The sequence below is a fragment of the Tamandua tetradactyla genome, chromosome 16, assembly GCF_023851605.1.
Source record: "Tamandua tetradactyla isolate mTamTet1 chromosome 16, mTamTet1.pri, whole genome shotgun sequence".
Taxonomy (NCBI): Eukaryota; Metazoa; Chordata; class Mammalia; order Pilosa; family Myrmecophagidae; genus Tamandua; species Tamandua tetradactyla.
Window position 1 is genome coordinate 50519772 of NC_135342.1, and position 25249 is coordinate 50545020.

Here is a 25249-nt window from a genome sequence, read left to right on the forward strand (position 1 = left end):
TCCTGGGTCCCTGAAGCCGAGCTCAACACCATTGCCCCCATCATTTCCAACTTCTTCCTGTGCTCCTACGCTCTCATCAACTTCAGCTGCTTCCACGCCTCCATCACCAACTCACCCGGTAAGAAACCTCTCAACCCTCAAAGGGAGGAAGCACCCAGGGGATGGGGCATGGGAGGTATGGTGGACGTGGGCAAACCACTTCCCAAATTCAAACCAGTTAAAGAGAACATTCAAATAATAATAAGAGCTCTTCTTTATCAAGCATTTGAAGTATGCTCTTTACATGGACTCATATGCTATTTATAGCCTGCAGAGAGTTTTCTGGTCCCTTCCCCCATTGGTTTTATAGGATTCGGGGACTCTGATTCCTAGAGAGCGAAGGGACTGGCCCCAAATCAAAGACAAGCCTCTCATGTGGTGCCACAGTTTGGGCCCTGTACACTCTAGGGTCGCCGTTCCTCCTGACACCTGACGAAAGCTGTTCTCCAATGCACAGAACAGCCAATCCATGATATCAAGGTTTCAAAGACAGAGTTTATTGCTAGGACTGAAGCAGGACAGCAGGCAGCCTACTGGCCTAAAAATCTGTCTCTCTGAGTCCATGGAGTTCAGGTTTTTATGGAGTCAAACAAGGAGAAAAAGAATTGTTACCATTCCAATAACAAGTACAAGCAGAAGCAATTTACAAATGTAAAGGACTGGAGCTAGGCTAGAACCAAGCTAACCATTACGAAAACGAGTCAAGGTTAGTTCTGAGCTGACTTAAATTCCTTCATTAACATTAGGGGGCTGCCGTTGCGAATATAAGACTCTAAAGCTGAGAAAAAAAAAGAAAGAAAAACAGATAAAGGGGGTACAAGTGACAAGGTTTTTACAATCACAGGCTCACAAGATAAAGGCTAAATAGTTATGTAGTCATTATCAAAGAACAAGGCAACTGGATTACAGTTCAGCAATTTAAGGCATTTCTTTTTGGCTATTCTAATACACTGGAAAGTAAAAAAAGAAATATCTATATATTGATTCAGTAATCATAATCATTTCTTAAATCCGAACTTCTCAGTTGCACTACTACAGCCATCTAGATTTGTATATTTATTGGGAACACTTTCTGGCAGAGAGAGGAAGGAGTCTGGAGGAAGAGGCACCTTTTCCTAATCAGCCCCCAAACGCCAATGGACTAGTAGCTGGGCCACCTCCTACGCAGACCCCAGGGTGCACGGTTCCCCCCGAAACTGTGCCATGGGGCAGCCGTCCCTAGGGGCGGCCCTGTGTGGCCTGCTGGTGGAGGAGGCAGGCTGGAACCCCAGTTTCCTGGTTCTAGTTCCCATCCTTTCCCCTCCATCTCACCCCCTGGTTCCATGGGAACTGGAGCTGTTGCTGGCATTGGAGGTCCTGGGGTCGTATTTATCCAGTGCTGGATGCCTCCTCCTTGGTGTGGCCTGTCAACACCGTGGCACGCTGGCAGGGGTGGCCGGGTGGCCTCCCCAGGGCTCTCCAGGCCAGCCCAGGAGGCAGGGGCTGGTGCCTGTGGTGTAGGCAGCCGGGGGGCACAGGCTGGGTCCCCAGCTCTGACCACTGCTGGCACTGCCACCCAGGCCCAGCCTGGCAGCTCTGACCCGGAGGGTCGGCGTGCTGGGTGAGGCTGCCGTCCTGTGCTCCGGCCCAGGGTGGAGACCCTCATTCCAGTACTACAGCAAGTGGACAGCCCTCTTCGGGGCCACCGTCTCCGTGGTCATCATGTTCCTTCTCACCTGGTGGGCGGCCCTCATCGCCATCGGCGTGGTCCTCTTCCTCCTGCTCTACGTGCTGTACAAGAAGCCAGGTGGGCCGGCGTGGGCTGCCAGGAGGCCGTTCCCTTCCCCCCAGGCAGCCAACTAGCCCTGTCCATCCCCAAGGAGCCCAAGGGGGGTGTGCCTACTCAGAGCCCACGCCTCTGTGTCTAGACCACCCCCGGGCACCCAGGACACTGGAGTTCCTGACCCAAGGCCCTCTTCCCGGGCCCATCCTCTCAAGGCTGGGTCCCTGCTGTTGGGCCCATTTGGGCCTGAGGGGTGGCCCAGGGGTGACCGTTTGTAGAGCATGTGGACAGGGCTCAGCTGTCGGGCTGGGGTGTCCACCGCCTGCAGGCAAGCAGCCCAGGTGGCAGCCATCTGGGGCAGGCGGTGCAACTCCGGGAAAGCCTAGAATTCTGAACCGAACCTGACCCCCAGGTCATGCTAAACGGCTGTCTGTCGAGGTAGGAGGTTATTCTATGGTGCTCACTAGCTCGTGCATAACTTCTAGCATGTGGTCATGAGCTCTGTGAGCCTCGGAACAGCCCTGTAGGCCATCAGCCTGCCAGGCTGCCCTGCGCTGGCAGGTTCTCAGCGCCCCAAGGAGGCTGCTGCCCACCAGCCCTTGCTCCTTCTCTCCACCCCCCCTCTCTTCAAGTCTGATTTCTACCTGCAATTGTCACGCAGAGGTGAACTGGGGCTCCTCAGTCCAGGCTGGCTCCTACAACCTGGCCCTGAGCCACTCCGTGGGCCTCACTGAGGTGGAGGATCACATCAAGAACTACCGGTGAGCAGGCACGGAGAGGCCCGGGGCCAAGACCCGTCGCCTGCCGTGGAGCAACGCTGGCGGGTGCGGCCCCTTCTCAGAGGGGAGCAGAAGTGGAGGGACAATGCCCAGGAATCAAGAGACCTGGGTGGACATGGTCTGATGGGGGCTGAGCAAGTGGCTTCTCTGTGACTCAGTTTCCATAGCGGACAAGCGATGCAAACGCAAAGGGCAGTTTGGTGGCTCTAGCCCAGTCACTTCCACTAGTAATTACCGAGAATAACAATGGTGACCCGGGAGAGCCTCCCTGGCACACTTCAAAGTTGGTTCCCCTCCTCTGCAAGGAGAATCCTGGGCCCATCATCCCCTTCCCCGAATGAAGAAACAGATAATTGTGATAGTAATTGGCAGGCAGTGCCTGTTGATGCCACACTTACTGTGAGCTGGGCAAGGTGCTACGTGCCCCATGCAGCCTCGTGGATGTACCTGACATGAACCCTGTTCACAACCGAGGCCACCGAGGCACAGAGAGGCTAAATAACAGGCCCCAGGTCACACAGCCCAGGGGCCGATTTCATATGGCTCTGATTTAGTCTGGCCATGGCCCTGACCCTCTGCTGCCTCTCAGTGCAGAGCGACCAAAGTCCCACAGCGGGTCGGAAATGAAGGGCCTCCCGGCTGCCAGCCCTGGGCCGAGCAGGGTAGGAGGATCAGGCAGAGCGGGTGGGGTGGGGCTCGAGCAGGAAGGACAAGGAAGACCCAGGGTGGTGGCCTCCAAGGGTCTGAAAGGACCCCAAAGTCCCCTTGAGTCACAGCCAGGAAGACGAAGCCGCTTGCTTGGGGGTTGCACCAACCAGGGAAGGGAGGCCTGGGAGGCGTCTGCCATCAGCTTCCAGACCCGGCAGGCCCCTCTCCTTATGGCTCCTTCCCTTCTCCCTGCCCCTCCTCAGCCCCCAGTGCCTGGTGCTCACGGGGCCCCCCAACTTCCGCCCGGCCCTGGTGGACTTTGTGGGCACCTTCACACGGAACGTCAGCCTGATGGTCTGTGGCCACGTGCTCATCGTGAGTCCCCACAGGCGGGGCCGCCCCTAACCTCAGGGGGAGCCTGGGTGCCATGCCCGCCCACGGGGTGGGGAGCAGAGGGGAGGACAGGAAGCACAGCTATCCTCGCCCCCTCCCTTCCCCTGCACTGCGCTGCCTCTCTCCTGCTCACGCCATCTTCCTCCCTCCCCGGCCCTCCTCCTTCCCTCCCCTACCTCTGTGAGGAAAGCAGGCACCCCTGGGTGCTGCTGACCGCCTGGGGAAGCCTCCAGGGGCAGCAGAGGGGCTGGACTCAGGCCGGAAGGGGAGGGCAGCCCTCGGTGTCTCCCTCCCCCACCGCCCACAGGGGCTCCGCAAGCAGAGGCTGCCGGAGCTGCGGGTCATCGCCAGCGGGCACACCAAGTGGCTGACCAAGAGGAAGATCAAGGCCTTCTACTCGGACGTCATCGCCGAGGACCTGCGCAGCGGCGTCCAGATCCTCATGCAGGTGCCGGGCGTGGAGGGGGCCGACCGCGGGGGGCAGCCCAGCAGGCCAGGAGGCCCGAGGGCCCAGCCCAAATCCCTCTGGTCCCTTCAGGAGTTGCCCCCCACCTTCTTGCCCCTTCAGGGTGCTGATTCAGACACTTTCTGGGAGTGCCCTGCGGCCTGGGGAACCCCTCTTGGAAGCCCACGGCCCGCTGTGTGGCCTGGGGCAGGTCTTTTATAATTTACGGACAGTAAAGTTCACAAACACAGAGTATTCAGTTTGATGCATCTTAACCTATGTAGATACTACACTGTGGTGTATAAATACCACCTGGATCCAATTCTAAAACATTCCACTAGGCAGTTCATTTCACTGCTCGGTTTTCTCATCTGTAAAATGGGATGCATAGACTAACAATTACAATTCTGAGTGAATCCTCTTAAATTTTTTAACTTAAAAAGTTTAAATTTTTGAGTTTTAACTATATCTCAAAATTTAAAAAGAAAAGCTGTACAGATTAGGTGACCCAAAAATACTTTAAGCTTGGCATCCAAGTCTCTTGTTATGAGAAATAACTTGTTAGAGAAGCAGGACCTAGGGTAATCCAGAACTAAGGGATGTTGGCCCAGGCTCAGAGAAGCCGCATGGGATAATTCTGACTGTTGCTTTGCCTTTCTAGTGGCTGTGTCCGGGCGGACAGGATCTTGAACAGGGGGCTACAGGTCCTGAGGCCTCACTGCGTGGGTGGGAGGCTGCCGGGGCTGAAAGAGTTCCCGCTGGTCACAGGACAGAGCAGGCCATGCAGCCCGTTGTCCAGTCCTGCCCCTCTAACCGCCTCCCACCCCCCAATGTCTTGCAGGCAGCCGGGCTTGGGAGAATGAAGCCCAACATCCTGGTGGTCGGATTCCAGAAGAACTGGCAGTCGGCTCACCCCGCGGCAGTGGAAGATTACATAGGCATCCTGCAGTGAGTGGGGACAGGGGCCGTGGCAGCTGGGGGTCCGCGGACCTTCCAGGTTTCCTGAATCTTGAAAGATGGAAGGTATTTTAGTTTGCAAAGGCAGCCAGGATGCAATACACCAGAGATGGATTGGCTTTCTTTTTTTTCAATTTGAATTTAAAAATATATTTTTTATTTAAGAAAACAAACAATACACTTAGAACCAGCAAAAATGGATATCTTAGTTAGCTAACCAAAGGCATATTTAAATAAAGTATCCAAATAATCATTGTAAAACCTATGTTTTCTCAGCGAGTTTCATAAACCAATATAAGATCAAGGCAACAATGAAAAAATGTACACATTCAAATAGCAGAGTTCTTAAAGTCTAAATATTAAACACTAACTTAAACACCATTAGATCAGCTGTCAAAACGGTGGATGTTTTCAAATATCAAGTAGAAAGTTATTACAGATATGTACATTGTTAAGGTAATTACATATGTTACTAAACGTTTTCCTGATTTTTAGGACAATATGAAGATACAAATATTTTTACAATTAACGTATGAAAATCTTAACCACCTAAAATAGATATCTTAGTTAGCTTATGCATATGCATATTTAAATAAAATATCTAAGTAATCATTGTAAAGCCTGTTTGTATGAATCACAATTGGACTGGCTTTTATAAGGGGGCTTTATTTATTTACAAATTTACCAATTTGGGGAGGCACACAGTAACGCCTGCTGGCCCTTTCTCCTGGTTTCTGGGTTCCAGCGGCTTTCCCTGGGGCGATTCCTTTCTGCATCTCCAAACGTGTGGGTCTGAGCCTACTCTGAGCTCTGAGCTGAGTTGTGCTGGGCTGTGCTAAGCTGCTTGGAGCTGCGCTGAACTGTTTCTATCTCTTCTCATTTCTCCTTTTAAGCGTCACTCATTGTGGAAAGCACAATTTTGATAGTTAAACAAATGGTATTTTAAGATAGTATTTAATGTTTAGAATCTAAGAAACTCTGATATCTGTATCTATAGATTTTTTTCCTTTCTTGCTTTAATTTTAAATTGGTTTATGAAACATATCGTGCAGTGGATCCTAGCTGCCTGTGACAAAATTACAGTAGGAGGTGGTGGAGTATTTGGTCTTTAGGTTTTCCCCTCCGCCTGGGTGCCAACACTCCGAGACTAAAATGCTGGGGACTGAGATGTATGATTAACGGAATCCAGAGAAGGCAATGCTTATCCTATTAAAGCAAACCCTAAGGATGGACTTTTGGGCACTGTCAACCAGAAAGTAAATATATTTTGGGGACAGGAGTCTTCTAGATAAAAGCCAACCTCCATGAACAAGGCCATTCCCATGTGTCTGTCTGCCCTCCAGGCTTTACAGCCTCAGTTATTAAAGAAAGACAGTGTAGTATAGCAGAAAAAGCCTGCCCTGGCTTTGGAATTAAAGAGATCTGGGTTCTAAATCCACTGGACCACTTTTATAGTTGTATGATCATGGCCAGTTACTCCCCAAAACTCAGTTTCTGCATCTTTGAAATGGGGATAATAATTCCCATCCTCACCTCTGTTGGCAGGGCTGGGAGGATCATCCAAATGGATAGAAGGACAGGGCCTGGCTTGAAGACAGACCTGACTCGGTTTCCCCTGAGTGCAGGCTCCACAGACTCCTCTGTGCCACAGACTATAGCACTAGAGGGGTCCTGGGAGACTCTCCAGTCCTGCCTGCTCATTGTATAGATGGGGAAACTGAGGACCAGAGAGGGGAAGGGACATGGGGGAAGGCAGTTCTGGACATAGGAGGCTGGGGCCAGAAGGAGGCTGAGACCATCCCCTGTCTTTGCAGCGACGCTTTCGATTTCAACTATGGCGTGTGTGTCATGAGGATGCGAGAGGGGCTCAATGTCTCGGAGATGATGCAGGCTCACAGTGAGTGCACATAGCCCTCGGAGGTGATATAGGCATGCAGTGAGTGCACACTGCCCTCAGAGGTTATATGGGCATTCAGTGAGTGCACACCACCTTCAGAGGTGATGCAGGCATGAAGTGAGTGAACACCACCCTCAGAGGTGATATAGGTGCACACTGAGTGCACACTGCCCTTAGAGGTGATATGGGCGGACAGTGAGTGTACACCGCCCGTGGAGGTGATAGAGGTGCATAGTGAGTGCACACAGCCCTCAGAGGTGATATGGGTGGACAGTAAGTGCACACCGCTGTTGGAGGTGATATAGGTGCATAGTGAGTGTACACTGCCCTCAGAGGTGATATGGGTGGACAGTGAGTGCACACCACCCTCGGAGGTGACGCGGGAGCGCAGTGAGTGCACACCGCCCTCGGAGGTGATATGGGCGGACAGTGAGTGCACACCACCCTCGGAGGTGATATGGGCGGACAGTGAGTGCACACCGCCCTCAGAGGTGATATGGGCGGACAGTGAGTGTACACCACCCTCGGAGGTGATGCGGGTGCGCAGTGAGTGCACACCGCACCTGCTCAGCACCCACCCCTCCCTCCAACACCAAACAGGTTTCCCAGGAGGGTCTAGAATTCAAAATATTTACATGGTAAAGGAAGAGAGAGGGAAAAATTAGTCACAGACTCCTAGAAAGTCGGCTCTCGATTGGCCCTCGAGGTCACCAGGTTTCTAAATGGGGAAACTGAGGCCCAGAAAGGGGAAGTAACCCACTCAAGGCCAAGGTCACACACTTGAACAAGGGGTGGAACTGGAGCTCCAGATCACGGTCAACGCTTTTATAACCAGGTGGGATGGAAAGAATCTAAGAGAGAGAAAAAGGAACAAGAGAAGAGGCACACAAAGGCACCAAAATATGAAAATACCCACAGAGGGCCAGGAAGCTGGGCATTTTGGTCTGGAAGGTTATATTTGGGGCACAGAGTTAGGAAGTGTTTATGTTTTAAAGTCATATGACTCGGCAGACTCTGATTTAGTAATATTTACAGTTATGAAAGAAATAAAATATACCCCAAAATAGGGGTGGTGGTGTCCCAGGGACCTGGAAGGTGTGGGCTCTGTGTTTCCTGCAGGCAGGGCCCCAACGGACCTGTCCGTGGCATTGAGTGCCGAGGTCACCTGCACAGAGCAGTTGGCCAATAAACCTTTATTGGCGAATTCCAGCCATTCATGCAACAGATACAGACAGCAGCCAGCCTCCCCCCTGATGTTTTGGGTGCTGGGGTTAAAGCAGGGAACAAAGCAAAACCACTGCCCTCCAGGGGAAAAGCAGATATCAACAAGGGGGCCCACGAGCCATTTCAGATAGTGGTGGGAGTCCTGAGGACACTGACAGAGGTGGGGGCCATGGCGGGGCTGGGGGTAGTCAGGGAAGGCTTCTCTGAAGAGGGGGCCTTTTGCTGAGAATTGAAAGCTAAGAAGGAGCCGGCCACGGGGAGGTCTGGAGAGAAAGTGTTCCTGGCTCAAGGGAATGCCCCCACCCCAAGTGGGAGGGAGCTTGGCGTGTGTGAGGAGCAGAAGGAAGGCTGGGGCGGCTGGGGTGTGATGACAGGAGCAGGGGCAGGTCAGAGGAGGCGGGGCCTGAGTCCGGTCTGGGTCACAGACTTCTCCCAGGTATAAGGGAATCCCGGGTCAAGTAGGAGCCCAGTTCAGCCTGCAAACACCCTCCCCCCTCCCATTCTTTTTGCAGTTAACCCTGTGTTTGACCCTGCGGAGGATGGCAAGAGAGCCAGCGTCCACGGGGCCGGGCCGCCTGTCTTTGGTGCATGTCAGTCCCTGCCCCACTCGGGCGCAGTGCACGCTCAGCCTGGGGGCAGCTAGTGGCAGGCCCCGTGGGGACTCAGTCAAAGGCAGAAGGTTTTTCCCTGAGAGCCTGCGGTAGGGTGACAGGGGCCAAGCCAGCCCTGGTGGGGAATTGAGTGTCCAGGCATCCTGGAAACCCATCCAGCGGGCTCTGGGACCCAAGTCCCACCCTCTTCAAAGCGCCTCTGGCCGTGCTGAAATGATACAGGCAGGGAGGGCAGAGAGGCAGGTCATGGGTTCTACCTTAGTCCTGTCCCACTGACACTCTGGGGTGGGGGGGAACCTCACATCGCAGGGTCTGAGGACTCCTGGTGGGTAACTGTGAAGGGCACGAAGGAGTTCTTAAAAGAGCAGGAAGCCACAGAAAGCATGCTGGCTCTACTAGGGGCTGCCCCACAGGGCTCTGGGAGCCCCCCACCCATACCCACGGGAGTCCTAGGAGAGAGAATTGGGTGCCAGGGGGAGGGGGCGCCACCCAGCTCTGCTGTCCCAACTCCCGCTTGGGGTCAGCCTGCCCAAGAATCCATGTCTCAGGTCAGACGAGGTGCTAGCAGTCTGGGCCAGCCCTGTCCTGATGGCCCCGCCCGACAGGGGGCGTCCTCCTCGCAGGGTCGGGCTCTGCTCTGCCCTGACCTGCCCCTCCGCCCCTGCAGTGGAGCCCGAGGCCCTGGAGCAGGAGGAGCAGGCCAGCACCATCTTCCAGGCGGAGCAGGGCAAGAAGACAATCGACATCTACTGGCTGTTCGACGACGGAGGTCAGTGCCCAGCCTCGGCTATGCCTCTGCCCTCTCTCGGCCTGCCCTTTTTGGCTTCCTCTTGTCCGAGCCTCTCTGGTGGGACAGCGGAGCCTGGCAAAGGGGACGAGGGACCCCTGGGCCCACCACTGAGCTCAGGGGAGCCTGGCTGGGCCCCTCTCCCTGGCCGCCAGTTGAAGGGAGAAGCAGAGGTCAAAGTGAGCTAGAACCTTTCGCCTGGAGGGGCCGCGGGCACCTGGCACATACGGGGAGATGGATGGGTGCTCAGGAAGGCCACAAAGCCTTCTCCACTTCATGAAGGCATATGCTTTCCCAGTTTCTTAAAAAAAACATATGGCTCTTGGGCTTTTAGTCCCTCTTTTGATAGGATCATAGAAAATGTCTCAGCTCTAGCCGACTAGATCCTATGAATCATAGCTCACGTACCCTGGTACTTCCTAAATGTCTGACATGGTTTTGCATGTGATAACCTAATGCCGTCTGCAGTAGGAACTTTTGTTATCAGCCCCTCTTTACAAATAAGGAAATAGAGGCACAGAGCAGTGAAGTGATTTGTCCAGGATTCTGCAGTGATAAGTGGCAGCTAGCCCTTGGCCTTTTGCGGAGAGGAGGCACTGCGAGGGCTCCCCTAGAGGTCCTGCGGGAACGTTAGCGTGGTGTGGTCAAGTTTTCAATCTTCAAGACATACCAGAAATCTAGAATGTCCTGCAAGCTTGTTTATTTAAAAATATCACGCAGGCTAGATAAACCCTGGCTCACACAGCACCACAGGCAACTCTGCTTTAGTCCAGCGTGCTCATTATACAGACAGGAAAACTGAGGCCCAGAGTTGCTGGTGGCAGAGTGCAGTGGAAATCTGGGGCTCTGCCCCCCTCTGTCTTGCCTTGTCCTGCACCTGCTTTTCTGCTGGCTCACGGGGACCTTCCTTGCCAGGCCTCACCCTCCTCATCCCCTACCTGCTCGGCCGCAAGAAGAGGTGGAGCAAGTGCAGGGTCCGCGTGTTCGTGGGGGGCCAGATCAACAGGATGGACCAGGAGAGAAAGGCGTAAGTCGGGGAGGTGTGGTCGGCACGGGGGGTGGCAGAGGACCAGCGCTGGGCAGTCTCAGTTCCTCCTGGGGCCCTCCGCTCCCCATGTTATTTCTATTGCCCCCCAGGGGGGCCTGAAATTGTCCCAAAGCCCAGGGCTCAACTCTCTCCAGGTCACAGCAGAAGTAGGTGGGGCCCTGGGCAGGAACAGGTTCTCTCCATTTCAGACGCTGTTCTGCTTTCCTGACCCCCTCGGATGAGATACAGACACCCTAGTCCCAGCCGTGATGGAGAGATGTGTTAAATCTAAAACCACAACTCTCCTTAAGGAGAAACCTATGGAAAATGAGGGATGGGGTGGGGTGAGAACCTTTTAGGGCAGTGCTCCCAGAAGCTCGGGACTCAGTCTCTGGCAATGACACTTGGGTCACAAATACCACTGAATCTCCTGGTGCCAAGTTATCCCCTTTCATTCGCTTTCAATTCAGTGTCTGGAGAAGGCCTCAGGATCGTGTTGGCTTGTCTTTCCGCTGGGTGGCCCTTGCTCATCCTTTTTTTTTTTTTTTTTTGTATGCCGTATGGTGGGATCACATTTCATTCTTTTTCCATGTGAATATCCTATTATTGCAGCACCATTTGTTGACTATTGTTTTGGGGGGGAGTGCACAGGCCAAAATCGAACCCAGGACTCCCACATGGCAGGCAAGAATTCTACCAATGAACTACCCTCGCACCTCCCCATCCACTAACCTTCCTTTTCAAGCAAGAGCGAGCGGGCTGGGACTCAGCAGGGTAGCAGGCAATGGCATCTGGTCAACATTTAGTTGCACTGGTTTATTCACACAGGATCACTGGTCACCTCTTTCTGGCAAGAGATACTGGCTTTCTGTTTAAAGCTGTGATCTAAAATTTCCTCTTGAAATTTACCTAAGTAAGAATGTGAGTCAAGCAAATAAACAGCGGGCCCGGTGGGAATCAGGCAGGCGGCATGTGTGCACAGCTGCGGCGGCAGAGCAAGTTCAAGTGAGGCCAGAGGCCACAGGATGGAGGCAGGTCAGACCCGAAAATGTCACTGGAGGGTACATACCGATAGGGAAATGAGCTTGCCAAGGCCACTCAACTAATGAGCAAAAGAGAAGACACCTGTTCAGTTACATTTTGCAAGGATCCCAGGATCCAGGCTGGGAGGGGAGGGCGTCTCATGGCCCCTAAAGCTCTCCCCACCTGGGTCCTGTGTCAGGATTACCCCCCACGGTCACCCTTCTCTAGACACCCACTTTGTGAGTTACGGGTGTGCCGGCAACATGATCTCTTTGTCCTCACCCTCGTTTCAGACCCCTCCATCGGGAAGGCGCCTTCTCAGCAAGGCTGAGGAAGGTGGGGCTTGGGGAAAGCTGGTTCCAGCATTTCTGTGATCTCCAGAGAGTCAAGTCAAGTCCTCTCTGCATGCTCGGTTTCCTTTCCTGGCACCAAATCAAAGCTTGACTCAGTCGATTTAGTTTTGCTCAAGGCTTGCTGGGGAACCTCTCTGGGGAACAGGCTGTCCTTCACCCGAAGGTTCTGAAAACTCTGGCGCCACCTCTTTTGCCTTCCAAGTGTCTCATGATGGGCCACGTTCTCTGCTCACCTCATGATCAGGGCCTGCCCTGCCTCCTGCCCAGGCCTGCCGACCCCCCTGCTGCATGTCCAGATGAACCTGCCCACAGCTCTTCCTTTCATCATGTCACTCCCCAAGTTCCAGAACCAGCAGTGCTTTGACCTCTGACCAAGCCAGCGCTGAGCCAGCGGCTCTTGATTGCTGGCTATTCGGGCTCATCGCCCCTCCTTCCTATGCTCCAGGCCAGTCAGCCCCTCTCCGTTCCCACTCTGTTCCCTACACCCTGTGCTCTGACTCATCTGGACTCCTCCTGGGCTGCCCCTCCCCTCTCCTCCTCCAGGGGTCCTTAACCAGGCATGCACACCAGACTCACCAACCTGTCTGGGAGTGGGGCCCAGTGCTGTGCTTTCTCTAGCGCTTCAGGGGATTCTTTATGAAGAAGCTCAGAGGGGTGGTGAAAATTCAGAAAACCATTCATCTTCATAGGTCAAATCAGCCTTCTATGGGAAGCAAGCAGCAGAGGCTCATGACAGAATCTCCTTTAACCCCTAAAAATGTGGGTGGGTGGGTGGAAAGTAGCCTGCCGAGGGAATCTGATCCAGTGGAAGGACTAGGGCCAGGGCAGGCATCGTTTTTTGAAGACTCCTTAGTGGACATCTCTGTCCCACCCTCTTTGGCCTATAGCAATTTTACCCACCATACACCATCCAGCCAGAATCACGGCCTCCTGACTCTGAAAACCACAATTGGCTTCTCTTCCCCTGTTGAACTGCATACAGACTCAGCGCCATCTGGCTTGCTATTTGTGGTTCTTTGTTATCTTTGCGTGTTCTATTTGTTTCCTTGCTACTCTGTTATTTCCTTTCTCTATTCAAAGTGTGGCCTGTGGACAGGCCCCTTCCCAGACCAAACAGGATCTGCGTTGTAACAATGCACCCAAATGTATAGACATATTAAAATTTGAGGCACACTAACACAGAGCTGGTCCCCAGATACTTAGGAGATACTGTTCAACTATTTCTCCAGGCAATTATCACCCAACCTACTTTATCAGTTTCCATTTTTTTAATCATCTGTCCCTCACCCCCACCCTTCTGAGAAGGCAAATGCCATGAGAGCAGGGTTTGAGTTGTTTTGTTTGTGGCTCTACCCTCAGCAGGCCTATGATTCGCTGAATGGATGAATACATTTTTTAAAAGTCTTGGTGTGTCTTCCAGGATCATTTCTCTGCTGAGCAAGTTCCGACTGGGATTCCACGAAGTCCATGTCCTTCCCGACATCAATCAGAAGCCACGGGCTGAACAGTAAGTTTTCTGTATTGGGAGTTCCTAGGAGAAGGGCCAGTGTTGTGTCCTGCAGACACCTCAGCCTGTCACCCCCTTCTTCCCTGGTAAGCCAAGGGTCAAGGGGACCATACTCCCAGCTGGCGAAAGAGGAAGAAAGAGTAGGAGTTTGCAGGCGATTATTTTCAAGTTTGAGTTTTCTTCTCCCTGTCCTACTGACCTTTGCCAGAAACACACCTGGTCTCTGCAGCTGATGAATGCCCACGTGGCTTTCTGAGGTCCGGTGTTTTAAGCGCTCACTGGATGGCAGGTTGTGACTGTGGTCTGCCACGTGAACAGCTGCCAGCATTTCATTCGCCAAGGATCCCAATCCACCCGCCCACCCTCATTTTTCGGGGTTAAAGGAGTTTCTGCCTTCACACTGCATAAGCGCCTGCTGCTTGCTTCTCATAGAAGGCTGATTTGACCTATGAAGATGAAGGGTTTTCTCATTTTCTCCAACCCCCTGGGCTTCTTCATAAAGGAGTGTGTGCATCAGAATTCCCTGAAGTGCTTGTGAAAGCACAGTGCTGGGCCCCATTCCCAGATAGGCTGGTTCAGTAGCTCCGGGGTGGGGCCTGAGAAGCTGCATCTCGAACAAAGTCTCCGGTGGCGCCAATGCTGCTGGGGACCCCACACTGGGAACCACTGTCTCATATATGACCCATGTAAACACGCTGGCCCGGGGTCAGTGCCGGTGGTGCTGTTCCCCTCACTGGCGGTTTCTGTTCCCCTCACTGGTGGTTTCTGCTTCCTCCGGGCTTCTGAGCACTCTCTGTATCTTGACCTTTCCTTGCAGTTCCATCTCCACTGTCAGCTGTCTCCTTCTCCAAGTGTTGCCTAATTAGAATTCCGGAAAAAGGGGCTAGGGTCCTTCCAGCTCAGTCCTTCCTGCCGGGCCAAGGTCAAGGTCACTGAGCAGCCTGTTTCTTGTCTACCATTGGTCCAATCAGCTGAGGCCAGGGGTGGCAGAGTCACAGACCCCAAATCAGGCCCAGTGGCAGAGGCACTTCCCCTCCAAGGGCCAAGTAGCTCCCTGACATGGCAGTTGCAGCACTTAGGGGCATGATAACACCCTGGAGCTGGGAGTGGGGAAAAAAGTAGGATGTTGAGTGATTTGGGTAATCCCTTCCCTACTCCCTCCATGCAATAGCAACTGGGCAGACTTCAAGCATACCGCTATGTGAATTTGTAGCAAGGATCAATTGTAGGGTCAAACAGGATTATTGGCCTTACAAAATGATCCAATTTCAAATTCTTAAAATAAGACATTTACAATAGGATTTGCTTTCTTTAAGTCAGTTTACATGAGGTTTTCCAGGATTCTATCTCCTTTATAAAGTCAAGTCCAACCTGACCTCCTAGCCCCTCCCTCTCCCTGTCCTCATCTCCCAGTGATGTCCTAGAGAGGGAAGGAGATTGAGAGGAAGGCAAAAGAAGTAAAAAATAGAGAGAAGGGTGAATAGCAGTGTTCTATAGCCAGGAATGTATTGGTTCCTACCATTTGCTAGACAGGCTTGGTTTGCAGCCCTTACCCTCCAGCATTTTCTGTGGATATTTTAGGACTCTGCTGTTCAAGAGCCACTGATGTCCTCTTCCCTCTAGAATGTCTCTGGCCTTGTGGGGTGTGTATACCACTAGGGCCTGTCCCCACATCAGCGTGGTGGCTTTTTCTATAAGTAGGCCAGTGGCCCCCACTGCTTAGAGGCAAGGAGGCCACCCTTGGGCTGTAGCATTTAACAGCTTTGAAAAATATGCCACTGGTCAAGGGATGTTCTCTAGTTCCCGTGCTAAAACTCCTAGTGCTGCTCCCTTTTTCTAAATTTGGCAGGCCTCAGGCCCACGGACAGATGAGGATCCTTCTAAGAGCAGTGAAGGCAGCAGCTTGCTCTGCTCCCCATTTCAAGGGGGCATTATCTAACCCTTCCCCCTCAAGAGGCTTTACATAGAGGCCATGCTATTTCTCTGAATCGGGGTCTGCAGAGTTTGCAATAGCCTGCCATTCCTAAGAAGGTTCTTAATTGCTTCTTGGTCCCAGGGGGAGACCTTGAGAGTACAGCTTGGACTCTCTCGGATGACAGAGTGCTCACCTGGGGTGAGGACAAACCAGAGATAAAGAAGATTTGGTAGGGCAGTTTGAGCCTTGGAAACTGAAACCACATATTCTTCTATGGCCAAAAAATTAAGCTGTGGAAATGCAGTCCATCAGCGAGGCTTTTCGAATGAAATTGCATGTTTATACATCATCTACATACTGAAGAAATATGCTAGATTTGAAGCGTAAGTGGGCTAAATCCTGTGCTACAGCATTTCCAAAAAGATGAGGGCTATCCCTGAACCCTCGAGGTAAAGCTGGGTTCGAGTAGCCTCCTCTGGTCCATGCCATTCAAAGGCAAACAGAGGCTGAGAGTTTGAATGTAAGGGCATATGGAAGACGGCATCTTTTAAATCGAGAACTGAGTACCATGGGGTAGAGCTAAGGATTTTGTTAAGAAGGGTGTAATGGTTGGAAACTCTAAGATGAAGGGAAATGACAAAGCTGTTCACAGCCCTAAGGTCCTGTACTAACCGGTATGTCCCCTTTGGGTTCTTCACAGGTAGGATAGGAGTATTTCAGGGAGATTGACAAGGAATTAGGAGGTCAGATTTTAGGAACTCTTGGATAAAAGGCTGAATACCATTATATTTTCAGTTTTAAGGGGGTACAGTGTCTTCTTGGGAAAGGAATGGTCCTATCTATAACTGATTATGATCGGTGAGATGTGAGGGGCCCTTCCAGGTGTTTCCATTTCCCATACTGCTGGATTGACTGGATTAACTAATTCAGGAGAGAAAAGCTTGGCTGGGTTCTGACTCTGGCCAAGGCCAGACACACAGTTATGGATTCTTCCACTGGGTTCTCAGGACCTTGGGGAGACAAGCAGCCTCTTCGTTGGGTTCACATGCCCAGTGACTGCAGCAGCTCCCTTCCTAGAAGTGGGGCAGGCACTCTGGCACCACTAGGAACTGGTAGTTCAAAAGTATGCAGCCAATTCAACAAAGGAGGGGCTGAGTGAAGGTGCTGGCCTTAGGCGTCCCATCTACCCCTTCTGTCAAGTAGGTTCATAGGGACAATGGTCCTGAGGGGCAGGTCAAAACAGGATAAGTGGCTGCAGTATCAATTAAAAAAATCAATTTTCTTGCTGGCCACAATTGAAGGTCACCTGGGGCTTGTCAAAATTGATGCTCTTCGGAGATGTCCAGGGAGCCACTAGGAACCCCGGGCCTCCTCATTCTTACTCAGGAGTGGTCATCAAGGCTTCTGAGAGGGCCTTGACTCCCCTTCAGAGCTCGATGCACTCCTGAGTCCAATGCCCAACTTTCCTTGGCCTAGGGCATGGCCCCGGCATACCAGAGGGCAGAGCCAGGAGTGAGGTGCAGGCATTTTCCAAGAAAGCAAACACACACCCAACAGCCTCTTCTTGTCAGCCAATGGTTTCCCCCTGCCCTATGCAGAGCTCTAAGGAGGGCTAATAGCAGAACACATTAGGATTCAAGACGTATTAGCAGACGAGGAAATGGAAAGATCTGGAGAGAAAAAGTAAGGAGCCGGTCATGAGAACAGTGTGGTGAGTGAGCAGACGGAGAAGGGGCTGGCGTGCCCATTACGAGAACAGGGACCTTACTGGCTCTCAAGGGAACATGGCTTGGCTCGCTCCCATCAGGATGGCCAGAGGCCTCACTTACTCTGCTAAATCACTCCTGGCTAGCTTGCCAAAGAAGATGTATGGAGCCCTGCCCCAGGCTCGGTGTCTTGTCACAGGAAGGAATTCAGGATTGAGACAAGCAGAGTTAAGTGAGGAATGAAGTTTATTAAGGAGAAGGAGAGCACACACTCAAGGCATGAGTGTGCTGTCTGTGACTTGTGTTTGAGCAATATGTCTTGTTTTGCTCACCTGTGGTCAAACAATATATTCGATCTTGCTCAAGTGCTCCGAGGTCCAGGAATGTAATTGTTCTCTCCAGATGCCCCCGTCCTCTATCCAGTCCTGAAGGTGCCTCAAGGTCTGCTTAAGCCTTTTCCTACATCGGACCTGCCTCGCCAGGGCTCAGTTTGCACCTCCATGAAACTTTCCATTCGTGTATATCTGCCTGTTCATCAACCAGCAGACGGCATGTTCTGTCATGGTGGAGGACATGCTCGGATTCATTCACTGTTGTCATCTCCGTGTGTGGCACAGAGCCCGTGCACAGCGGGACTCAGGAAACATTTGCTGAACAAGCTGGTGGGTGGAGGGCGGCTCCCGAGGCCTAGTGGGAGTTGGGTTGAATGTCAGACCCACCGGGTAGCACTGAATTCAATGCAGAGGCTGCTTTGCTGTAAATAACTCAGAATGGCTTTCAGCCTGAGACATGTCACTGTGGCACCCACCCCCCTCTCCTTCTTGAGACCTGGGCAGCCTGGGAACTGGGCCTTCTCACCCCATCTCACGTCCTCTCTCTGTCCCCAGCACCAAGAGGTTTGAGGACATGGTCACACCCTTCCGTCTGAATGATGGCTTCAAAGACGAGGCCGCCGTGGCCGAGCTGAGGCGGGACTGCCCCTGGAAGATTTCCGACGAGGAGATGAGCAAGAACAGAGTCAAGGTGCAGGGCGGAGAAGGGCCTTGCAGGGTGGGGGCTGCCGGAACTCCTTCTCCCTCTCCTTCCTGGCCTGGTGGGTGACATCAGTGGGACAAGCGAGAGGCGAGGTACAACTGTCCCAAGGTGACATGGCCAAGCTCTGCGTTGAGCTGGGACGTGTCTCCTGGTGAAAAGCACCTCCCCTTAGTCCACGGGCCCTGTCCTAGACACAACCTAAAGCTGTGACCTCTGCCTTCCCACGCACCATCTCCGGGACTTTAGTAAGGGCTGGGAGAAGGTGTGTCTGTGGGGGAAAGTGCTTCTTAAAATGGCTGCTGTGGCCAAGGCAGGGGGCGAGTGGCTGTGGGGGGGCAGGGTGGGGGTAGCGGGGGAGGGGCCCTTCTGTTCTACCCTACAGCACAGCACAATCCCCACAACAAAGAATTTTCTGACCCAAAGTGTTAATAGAACAGAGGTCAAAAAAACCCTAATCTAGGGCAGCTCACATCCTCTGGGTTTTCCTTTCTCTTAAATTGGGATGTCCATCCACTGTCAGATCCTGAGTATAAACTCTTTCTGAACAACTTGGAGACAGGCCTTAGGGTGGGAAGGAGTCCCCCCTCTTCTCCACTGCTGCACAAACCCTAGAGAATTCTCTGATCTATGTGCCCTGGAGACCCTGCCCCGAAGGGCTCACTTAAAGCTATTTGGAAAAAAGCTAAATAAACAGCAGTGTCCAGAGGAGCTCTCATATATTCCATTATAGAGGAAGTGGAGTGTCCAGCCCTCATCCCAAGTCCACTTGCCTCTTACCCAGTGCTTGATGCTTTTGCATTTATCTCATTGAGGCTTCCCCAAATTCCCCGGGGGAGTGCATTATTATATCCATTTTACAAATAAAGCTCGGGGGGCAAAGTAACTTGCACAGGTTCTCTCAGCTACACAATATGAGCGGGGATTTGAACCAGCACTTCCAAAGTCAGAGTGCTCCCACTCTCCCCACTCTCCCAGCAACCACAATAGTGAAGTCAGGTAAGGAAAAATAAAGGAAGGCTTCTTGGAGGAAGTGAGCCTGGCACCCATTTCCTTCCTGAAAGCTGAGAGTATAGAATAATTCAGGAGAATGAGTCATGTATCCAGTTCTAAATGTGAAAAGAGGCACCTGGGCTTGTTGGCAGGACCACTTAGGAGAATATAGGAAATGAGCCCTTGGCTTTTCCTCGCCCCAGTCCCTTCGCCAGGTGAGGCTGAACGAGATTCTGCTGGATCACTCCCAAGATGCTGCTCTCATCGTCATGTAAGTAGTGTCTGGTGGGAGAAGCTTGCATGGAGGTGAAGCACATCAGCTCCAGAAGGGGCTTAGGAGGTGGGCACCAACCGAGGACCAACTGGGCACCTACTGAGGGAGGCAGAAGGGCCCAAAGCTCCAGCCAGCTGTGCAGTTGGATTCTCAGCATGTGGTGGGGTCTGCCCACACCCCTTGCCTGAGTGCCAGCTGGACTCACCGCATTGGGTCCAAGGTCTAACCCCGCCCCCCCGCCATGTCCCAGGTATCACTGATTCCCATCTTGCCACAGCTTTCCCCTTGTTTGTCACCATTCCCTGCCAAATGGAATGGGTTCAAATCTCATGTTGGCAGAGGGGACCCAGCTCATCCCAGAAGGAAATCGATTCCTGGTTGTCTGGGAATCACCCAACCCTCTCTGGCTGTCTCCTACCCCCAATAGATGTTGATGCGGAGGCTCCATTTCTGATGGACCTCAGGCTGCAGCTGCTGCCCACACCCCGTTTGGGGCGGCCACTGGCGGGCGTGGGCCAGGCTGTGTTAGTGGAAGGTAAGGTGGAAGGTGATGATGGCACAGACAGGGTCTCAGTGGGAATCTGCTCTCTCTGAGGCCAGTAGAAGGGCATCGGCAGCCAAGTCGGCTGAGTCCCCTGCTAAGTATGACTCAGAGAGGAGCCCAGCCCACAGGGAAAGGAGATGTAGGCCAAGACAAGACACAGGACTTTCTTGCATTTCCTGGGGGCTGACCACTTGGGAATTCTGCAGGAGACCAGGAAGCCCGCTGAAACTGTTTTTTCATACCCGGAAGCCAGGACTGTCCACATAATTTGCAAAGCCCAGTGCAAAATGAAAATGTGGGGCTCCTTGTCCAAAAATCATTAAGAATTTCAGTGTTTCTGAACAAGTGTTTCTGTTTCAGTGTCCAAGATAGTGACAGCATAGCATTGAATAAGTTTGTTTGTGTGTGTGTGTGTGTGTGTGTGTGTGTGTGTGTTTGCATGGGCAGGCACTGGGGACAGCATAATATTAAACCAAACACAGGCCGCTTCCATGTGCAGGCCACTTCCTGGGTGCTTATAGAGGTTATTCACCAATGAAACTAGCTCTGCCTGAAACATACCCAGGGCTTTTAGGGAGGTACTTTTCTGTATCGAGAAAAGTTATGCATGTTTGTGTGTGTGTGTATTGTGTCAGAACCGTGACAGAGAGGGGACTGGGTTTATCCCTAAGCCTTTGGCTAACACCTGGCAGAGAATGTTCCGAGGGAAGATTGGCCCCGGGTGGGAGCTGGGTCACAGAGCAAGACAGCGAGGATGACTGTGTCCTGGGATGGCGCTCTGTCCTTTTCCTGGGGCTGGTGCGTGTGGGTGTGCCACCTGCTGTGTGGGGGTGTGCCCAGCCCCCGCTTGGCCAGCGCTGCCTCTGTGCAGAGACTCAGCTTTGCTCCCTGACTTTGTCTTTAACTCCACTACATGGCCTTAGGCAAGCAATCCCCCTCTCTCTGAGCCTCAGTTTTCCTAACTATAAAAGGAAAAGTTAAATTATTCTAATTTTTCCAAGATTCTCTTTTGTTCCATATGGTGTGAGTCTAAGTTTATTTGCCATTTTAATGAGTCTGTCTCTCAAGCCATTAGAGGAAGAATTTCATTCTCAAGCTATTAGAGGAAGGGACGCCCTTCCACCCTCCCCCAAAACCTCATGGGGGAAAACCAATCCCTACCCCAGCCTCTGTGGAATTTGCGGGTGAAAATAATTATGGTCCCCGTCACCTCAGCGAAGCCGCCAGCACAGGGCACCACACCCCACGGCGGCAGCTCCAGCTGTCGCCCAAAGGCCCTCGACTGAAAGTCCGGCTCCACGAGGACACAGCAGCTGCATGTGCCTTACTAATCTCCAGGCCAGAGACATCTCAAAGCTCTGTCTGTGGGTCACCTTCACCCAGACCACTAGGGGACTGTAGAAAATGCCAATTCCTCAATTTCTGCCAGAGAAGGGTCTAGGGTGGAGCCCACAAATTCTGAGGAAGCGAAATGACAATTATGTTGTCTAGTATTTGTGAGAACATACGTGAACCATTATCTGAGCCAGTGTGAGGCAGCACTTGATTGCTTGCCATCTGTTTATCAGCAGTGTGTCTGATGAGCAGCCCGTTTTTGAGTTCAGCTCAAACCTGCACAGCGATAAAAGTGCAACGCCCTGTAAACCAGCCTTCTAGGCAGCCCAGCAACCTTTGACTGGACTAACCACCTGTTCCTGGTCCAGCTGTTGGGCTCAGACCCCTCTTTTTTCTATAAAGACTCCCTCCTCAAAGCTAAATAAAACCCTGATGTTTGATCCCCATCGATACCTCTGAAAGTGGGTTTTAACAGCCCCAGGTGCCTTGCAAGCATATGGGAGAACTGGTTTCCCAAACCTGCTAGATGATGAGGCCTTCACATGCATTCATTAAACTCGGGGACCCAGCCTGTGCCCCTGAGGAATCTGGTTTCGTGTGGGAGGGCCCTGGAACCTGAATATTTACCACACACCCCCTCCCCCCACCCCTGGCCAGGTGAATCTTAGGTCCAGGTAGAGTGAACCACCAAGCCCTTCCTTGCCCCCTACACAGGCCCCCATCACGGTGACCCCAACCCTAACCCCACCCCAGGGTTACTCTGAAGGCCTCTGAGATTAAAAAACAAAAACTGTGATCTCAGAATAGTGACCTTCCGGCTGTTTCTGAAAGGGCTCGGGGCCAGGTTTCCATCACGCTGTATGAACTTCACAGTTTAAGATCACTTCTCTCTCTCCCCATCCATGTGGCTGCTTGCTGAGGAAAGGGACTTAGCTAACCCCATTTTACAAATAAAAACACCCGACTCTCAGTTCTTTGTGGGCGCTGCTCCCTTCCTTTGGTAAAAACCACCAGAGAGAGTAAAATCCCTGACAGACTAATGATAATAACAGGTTGAATAAACCATGAATGGAATTTTGTTCACCATTAAAACGATGTTCACAAAAATTATGTTTAGTTAGTGCTTAATACTAAGCTTCAAAAGGTAATACACAGGGTGCTGCAATGGTGGCTCAGTGGCAGAGTTCTCACCTGCCATGCTGGAGACCTGGGTTCGATTCCCAGTGTCTGCCCTTATGGAAAAAAAAAAAAGTAATACGCAGGATTTTACATATGATAGGAATCCAGCTAGGTTAAAAAATGTTTATGCAAAGGATATAAATCAAATATGGGGAAAAATGCTCCCAAGCATTCACAGTGGTTGGGTTTGGATGGTGGAATTATGGATAATTTTATCTATCTGTTTTTTACTTTTTAAATTATATTTCCCTGATTTTCTTTCATGAATATGTACTGCTTTTATAATGGAAAAATATTTTTGCTAAAACAAAGTAGTAATAATTAATATTGTATTTTATTGATTGAGTGCTTATGATACTCAAGGCTTTCGGGTTTATTCATTTTCAAAACCCTATGAGATGGTTCTACCATTCTCACCTCTTCCCCCATTTCGGAAATGAGTAAACAGAGCCTCAGAGGAATTAAGTAACTTGGCCAAGATCTCACCGCCGTTAAAAGGATATCTTGAGGTCTGTAACTTGGGTTTTGTTAAGTTATCATCGCGCATCTGGGCTAGATCTGAGGCTACCTTTCCTTATGGCTAGGAGATGTAATTATGAACAAAAAGTTCCTTTGTACTTTGTAGCAATTTTATTTCTAAATGTTAATAGCTTAAGGCGTGTACACCCTGTGGGCATGAGCAGAGCCTCTGGGTATGGACTGACGCTGGGGCGGGGCGGGGCTGTTTCTTGCTGCCGGGCACCCTGGCCCTCGTGACCTTTGAAGTTTCTGAGTTCAGTCCTGAAAATAAGGTAGTTTTCCTGGGGGGCATTTTCAGCCTATGGTATAACTGTTAGGTCAGGAGAGTTTGGTTTTAATAGTCCCCCTTCCTTTTCCCCTGGAAAGTCATCAGGCCGGCAAATTGTAACAAGACGGCAGCAGCGTAATGAAATGCCTTCGTTTCTACCCACCTTCCCTAGTGCTGGATAAGTGTGTTGTCCAAGTGAAGCTTCCATGATGAATGTTAACCATGGGGCAGCCCTGTGGGTACCCCAATTAGCAGCCTTCTCAGTGAGGTGGGGGGTGCAGGGAACGGAGCCAACTGGGGTGGGAAGACTGGAAGACTCAGTTCTAGTCCAGCACTGCCCCTCTCGGGTGTGACCACCACTCGCTGGTAGGCCCTGGCTGATAATAAGAGCTGCTCTGCTGTGAAATGCTTACCATGGGGGAAGCCTGTGCCACGCCCTGTGCACGCACCATCTTCTTCCCAGCTCTCACACAGCCCGAGAGGGAGGCATTTCACTTTAGGGAAGAGAAAATGGAGCCTCACGGGCAGTGAGCCACAGTGGCTGAGGAAGCACAAAGCCCTGGCTCAGATATGGCTTCTCAGCAGCTGTGCTCGGCACCCCAGCCTTGCACAACAGCCTGCTTTCTGCCAGGGTCTTTCAGGGGTCCTCAGCAGTGAATGAGGGGGTTGAGGAGGGGTAGTGATGGTGCTGTGGGCCCTGCCCATTACCCTCGGTTGTTTTGGGGTTCAGATGAAATAATGGCTGCAGATGAGCTTTGGAAAACAAATCAACTGTGAAGTGCTGTCCCATGAAAGCTGCTGGTGCCCCAACTTCATGGACCACTGGCTGGATCTGTGTGAGGCTGCCTTCTCCAAGAGCAAGGCAGCTGTGCCATCCTGATGAATTTTTTAAATTCTCAAGATGGTAGAAAAGTCACTCCTTAAAACAGCCATGTCAGTGTGGCTGAGTGCTATTCCCAGGGCATCTCTTTATTTGCACAGCATTGCACAATTCAGACAAGCGGGCTCTCCAAAGGCCCTCCATGAGGGGCGGGAGGCAGGACAAGACTCTCAGCTGAACCATGGAAACATATCACGTTGTTGCATCACAGGCGATGTGTGTGGCTGGGGGAGGTGGGGCTGGTGTGACGCAAGTAGGCAGTGAGCTCCTTGGATTTGGTAGGACCAGATTATATGGGTCTTGCAGGCCATAGCTTGGCTTAGAAATGCTTTATGGTGCATTTTATGCAATATTTTTAGGGAGAGTGGGGAGATCATCCTTAGGGTGGGTGGGGAGAAGGAGCACTGCAGGGGACAATAAACAGACTTGCTCTTTGAAAAACAAACCATGTGTGGTAATTTCTCTTCTGCTGCTTCTTCCTGCCTGGCAGCACTTTACCCATAGGGAGGAAGGGGAAGTGCCCGAGCTCGCTGTACATGGCTTGGCTGGAGACCCTGTCCCAGGACCTCAGACCCCCGGTCATCCTGATTCGAGGAAACCAGGAAAACGTGCTCACCTTTTATTGTCAGTAACTCCAGGCTGGCCACCCCTGCCCAAAGCTGAGGGCTTGTGGGACACGCTGAAAGCCTGCCTGCTCGGTTCCATGGGACCAGACTCACATTCTGTTGCACTGTAAAGTGGTAGCATCTGATGATCGGACAAAAGAAGCTGGCAGATTTGCAAACTTCGACTGGACCCCACTTCCATTGGACACATCCTCTGGGCCTCAATGCTACAGGCTGGAGAAATAGCAGATGGAGACACAGGGAAGACTCTGGAAGATCCACATTCCTTTTAAGTTTTCTTTTGATGTTGAATACAACAAATTAAGATTTCAGTCTTTGATTTGTATGCAAATTCGTGTCAGCCACAGGGTGTGAATAGCAGCTTCTACAGACCTTCCCCGGGAGAAAGCGCCAACCTGGGCCTCCTTCCTCCAAGAATTGGCCAAGTGGGGAAGGCTTTTTGAGCCTCCATAATAATGCAAATCTCTTTAACCACCCTCACTACCTTCACCTTCAATAACTGGGTCTTCAGTGACTTGGTTTATTC

General features: G+C 51.8%; 1 protein-coding gene across 1 annotated transcript in view; it reads left to right on the top strand.

Moving 5' to 3' along the window:
• The window catches only part of SLC12A3 (solute carrier family 12 member 3), a 41331-nt gene extending 16292 nt beyond the window's left edge, over nucleotides 1–25039 (top strand). Inside the window, exons 13-26 of the mRNA XM_077132502.1 lie at nucleotides 17–118; nucleotides 1670–1825; nucleotides 2463–2562; nucleotides 3492–3603; nucleotides 3929–4069; nucleotides 4908–5014; nucleotides 6838–6920; nucleotides 8657–8734; nucleotides 9423–9524; nucleotides 10458–10569; nucleotides 13366–13452; nucleotides 17961–18096; nucleotides 19302–19369; nucleotides 24588–25039. Of these exons, the coding sequence (XP_076988617.1) occupies nucleotides 17–118; nucleotides 1670–1825; nucleotides 2463–2562; nucleotides 3492–3603; nucleotides 3929–4069; nucleotides 4908–5014; nucleotides 6838–6920; nucleotides 8657–8734; nucleotides 9423–9524; nucleotides 10458–10569; nucleotides 13366–13452; nucleotides 17961–18096; nucleotides 19302–19369; nucleotides 24588–24729 (1526 nt within the window). The 3' untranslated portion in view covers nucleotides 24730–25039. The remainder of the gene's footprint in view (nucleotides 1–16; nucleotides 119–1669; nucleotides 1826–2462; nucleotides 2563–3491; nucleotides 3604–3928; nucleotides 4070–4907; nucleotides 5015–6837; nucleotides 6921–8656; nucleotides 8735–9422; nucleotides 9525–10457; nucleotides 10570–13365; nucleotides 13453–17960; nucleotides 18097–19301; nucleotides 19370–24587) is intronic.
• The last annotated feature ends 210 nt before the right edge of the window (nucleotides 25040–25249 follow it).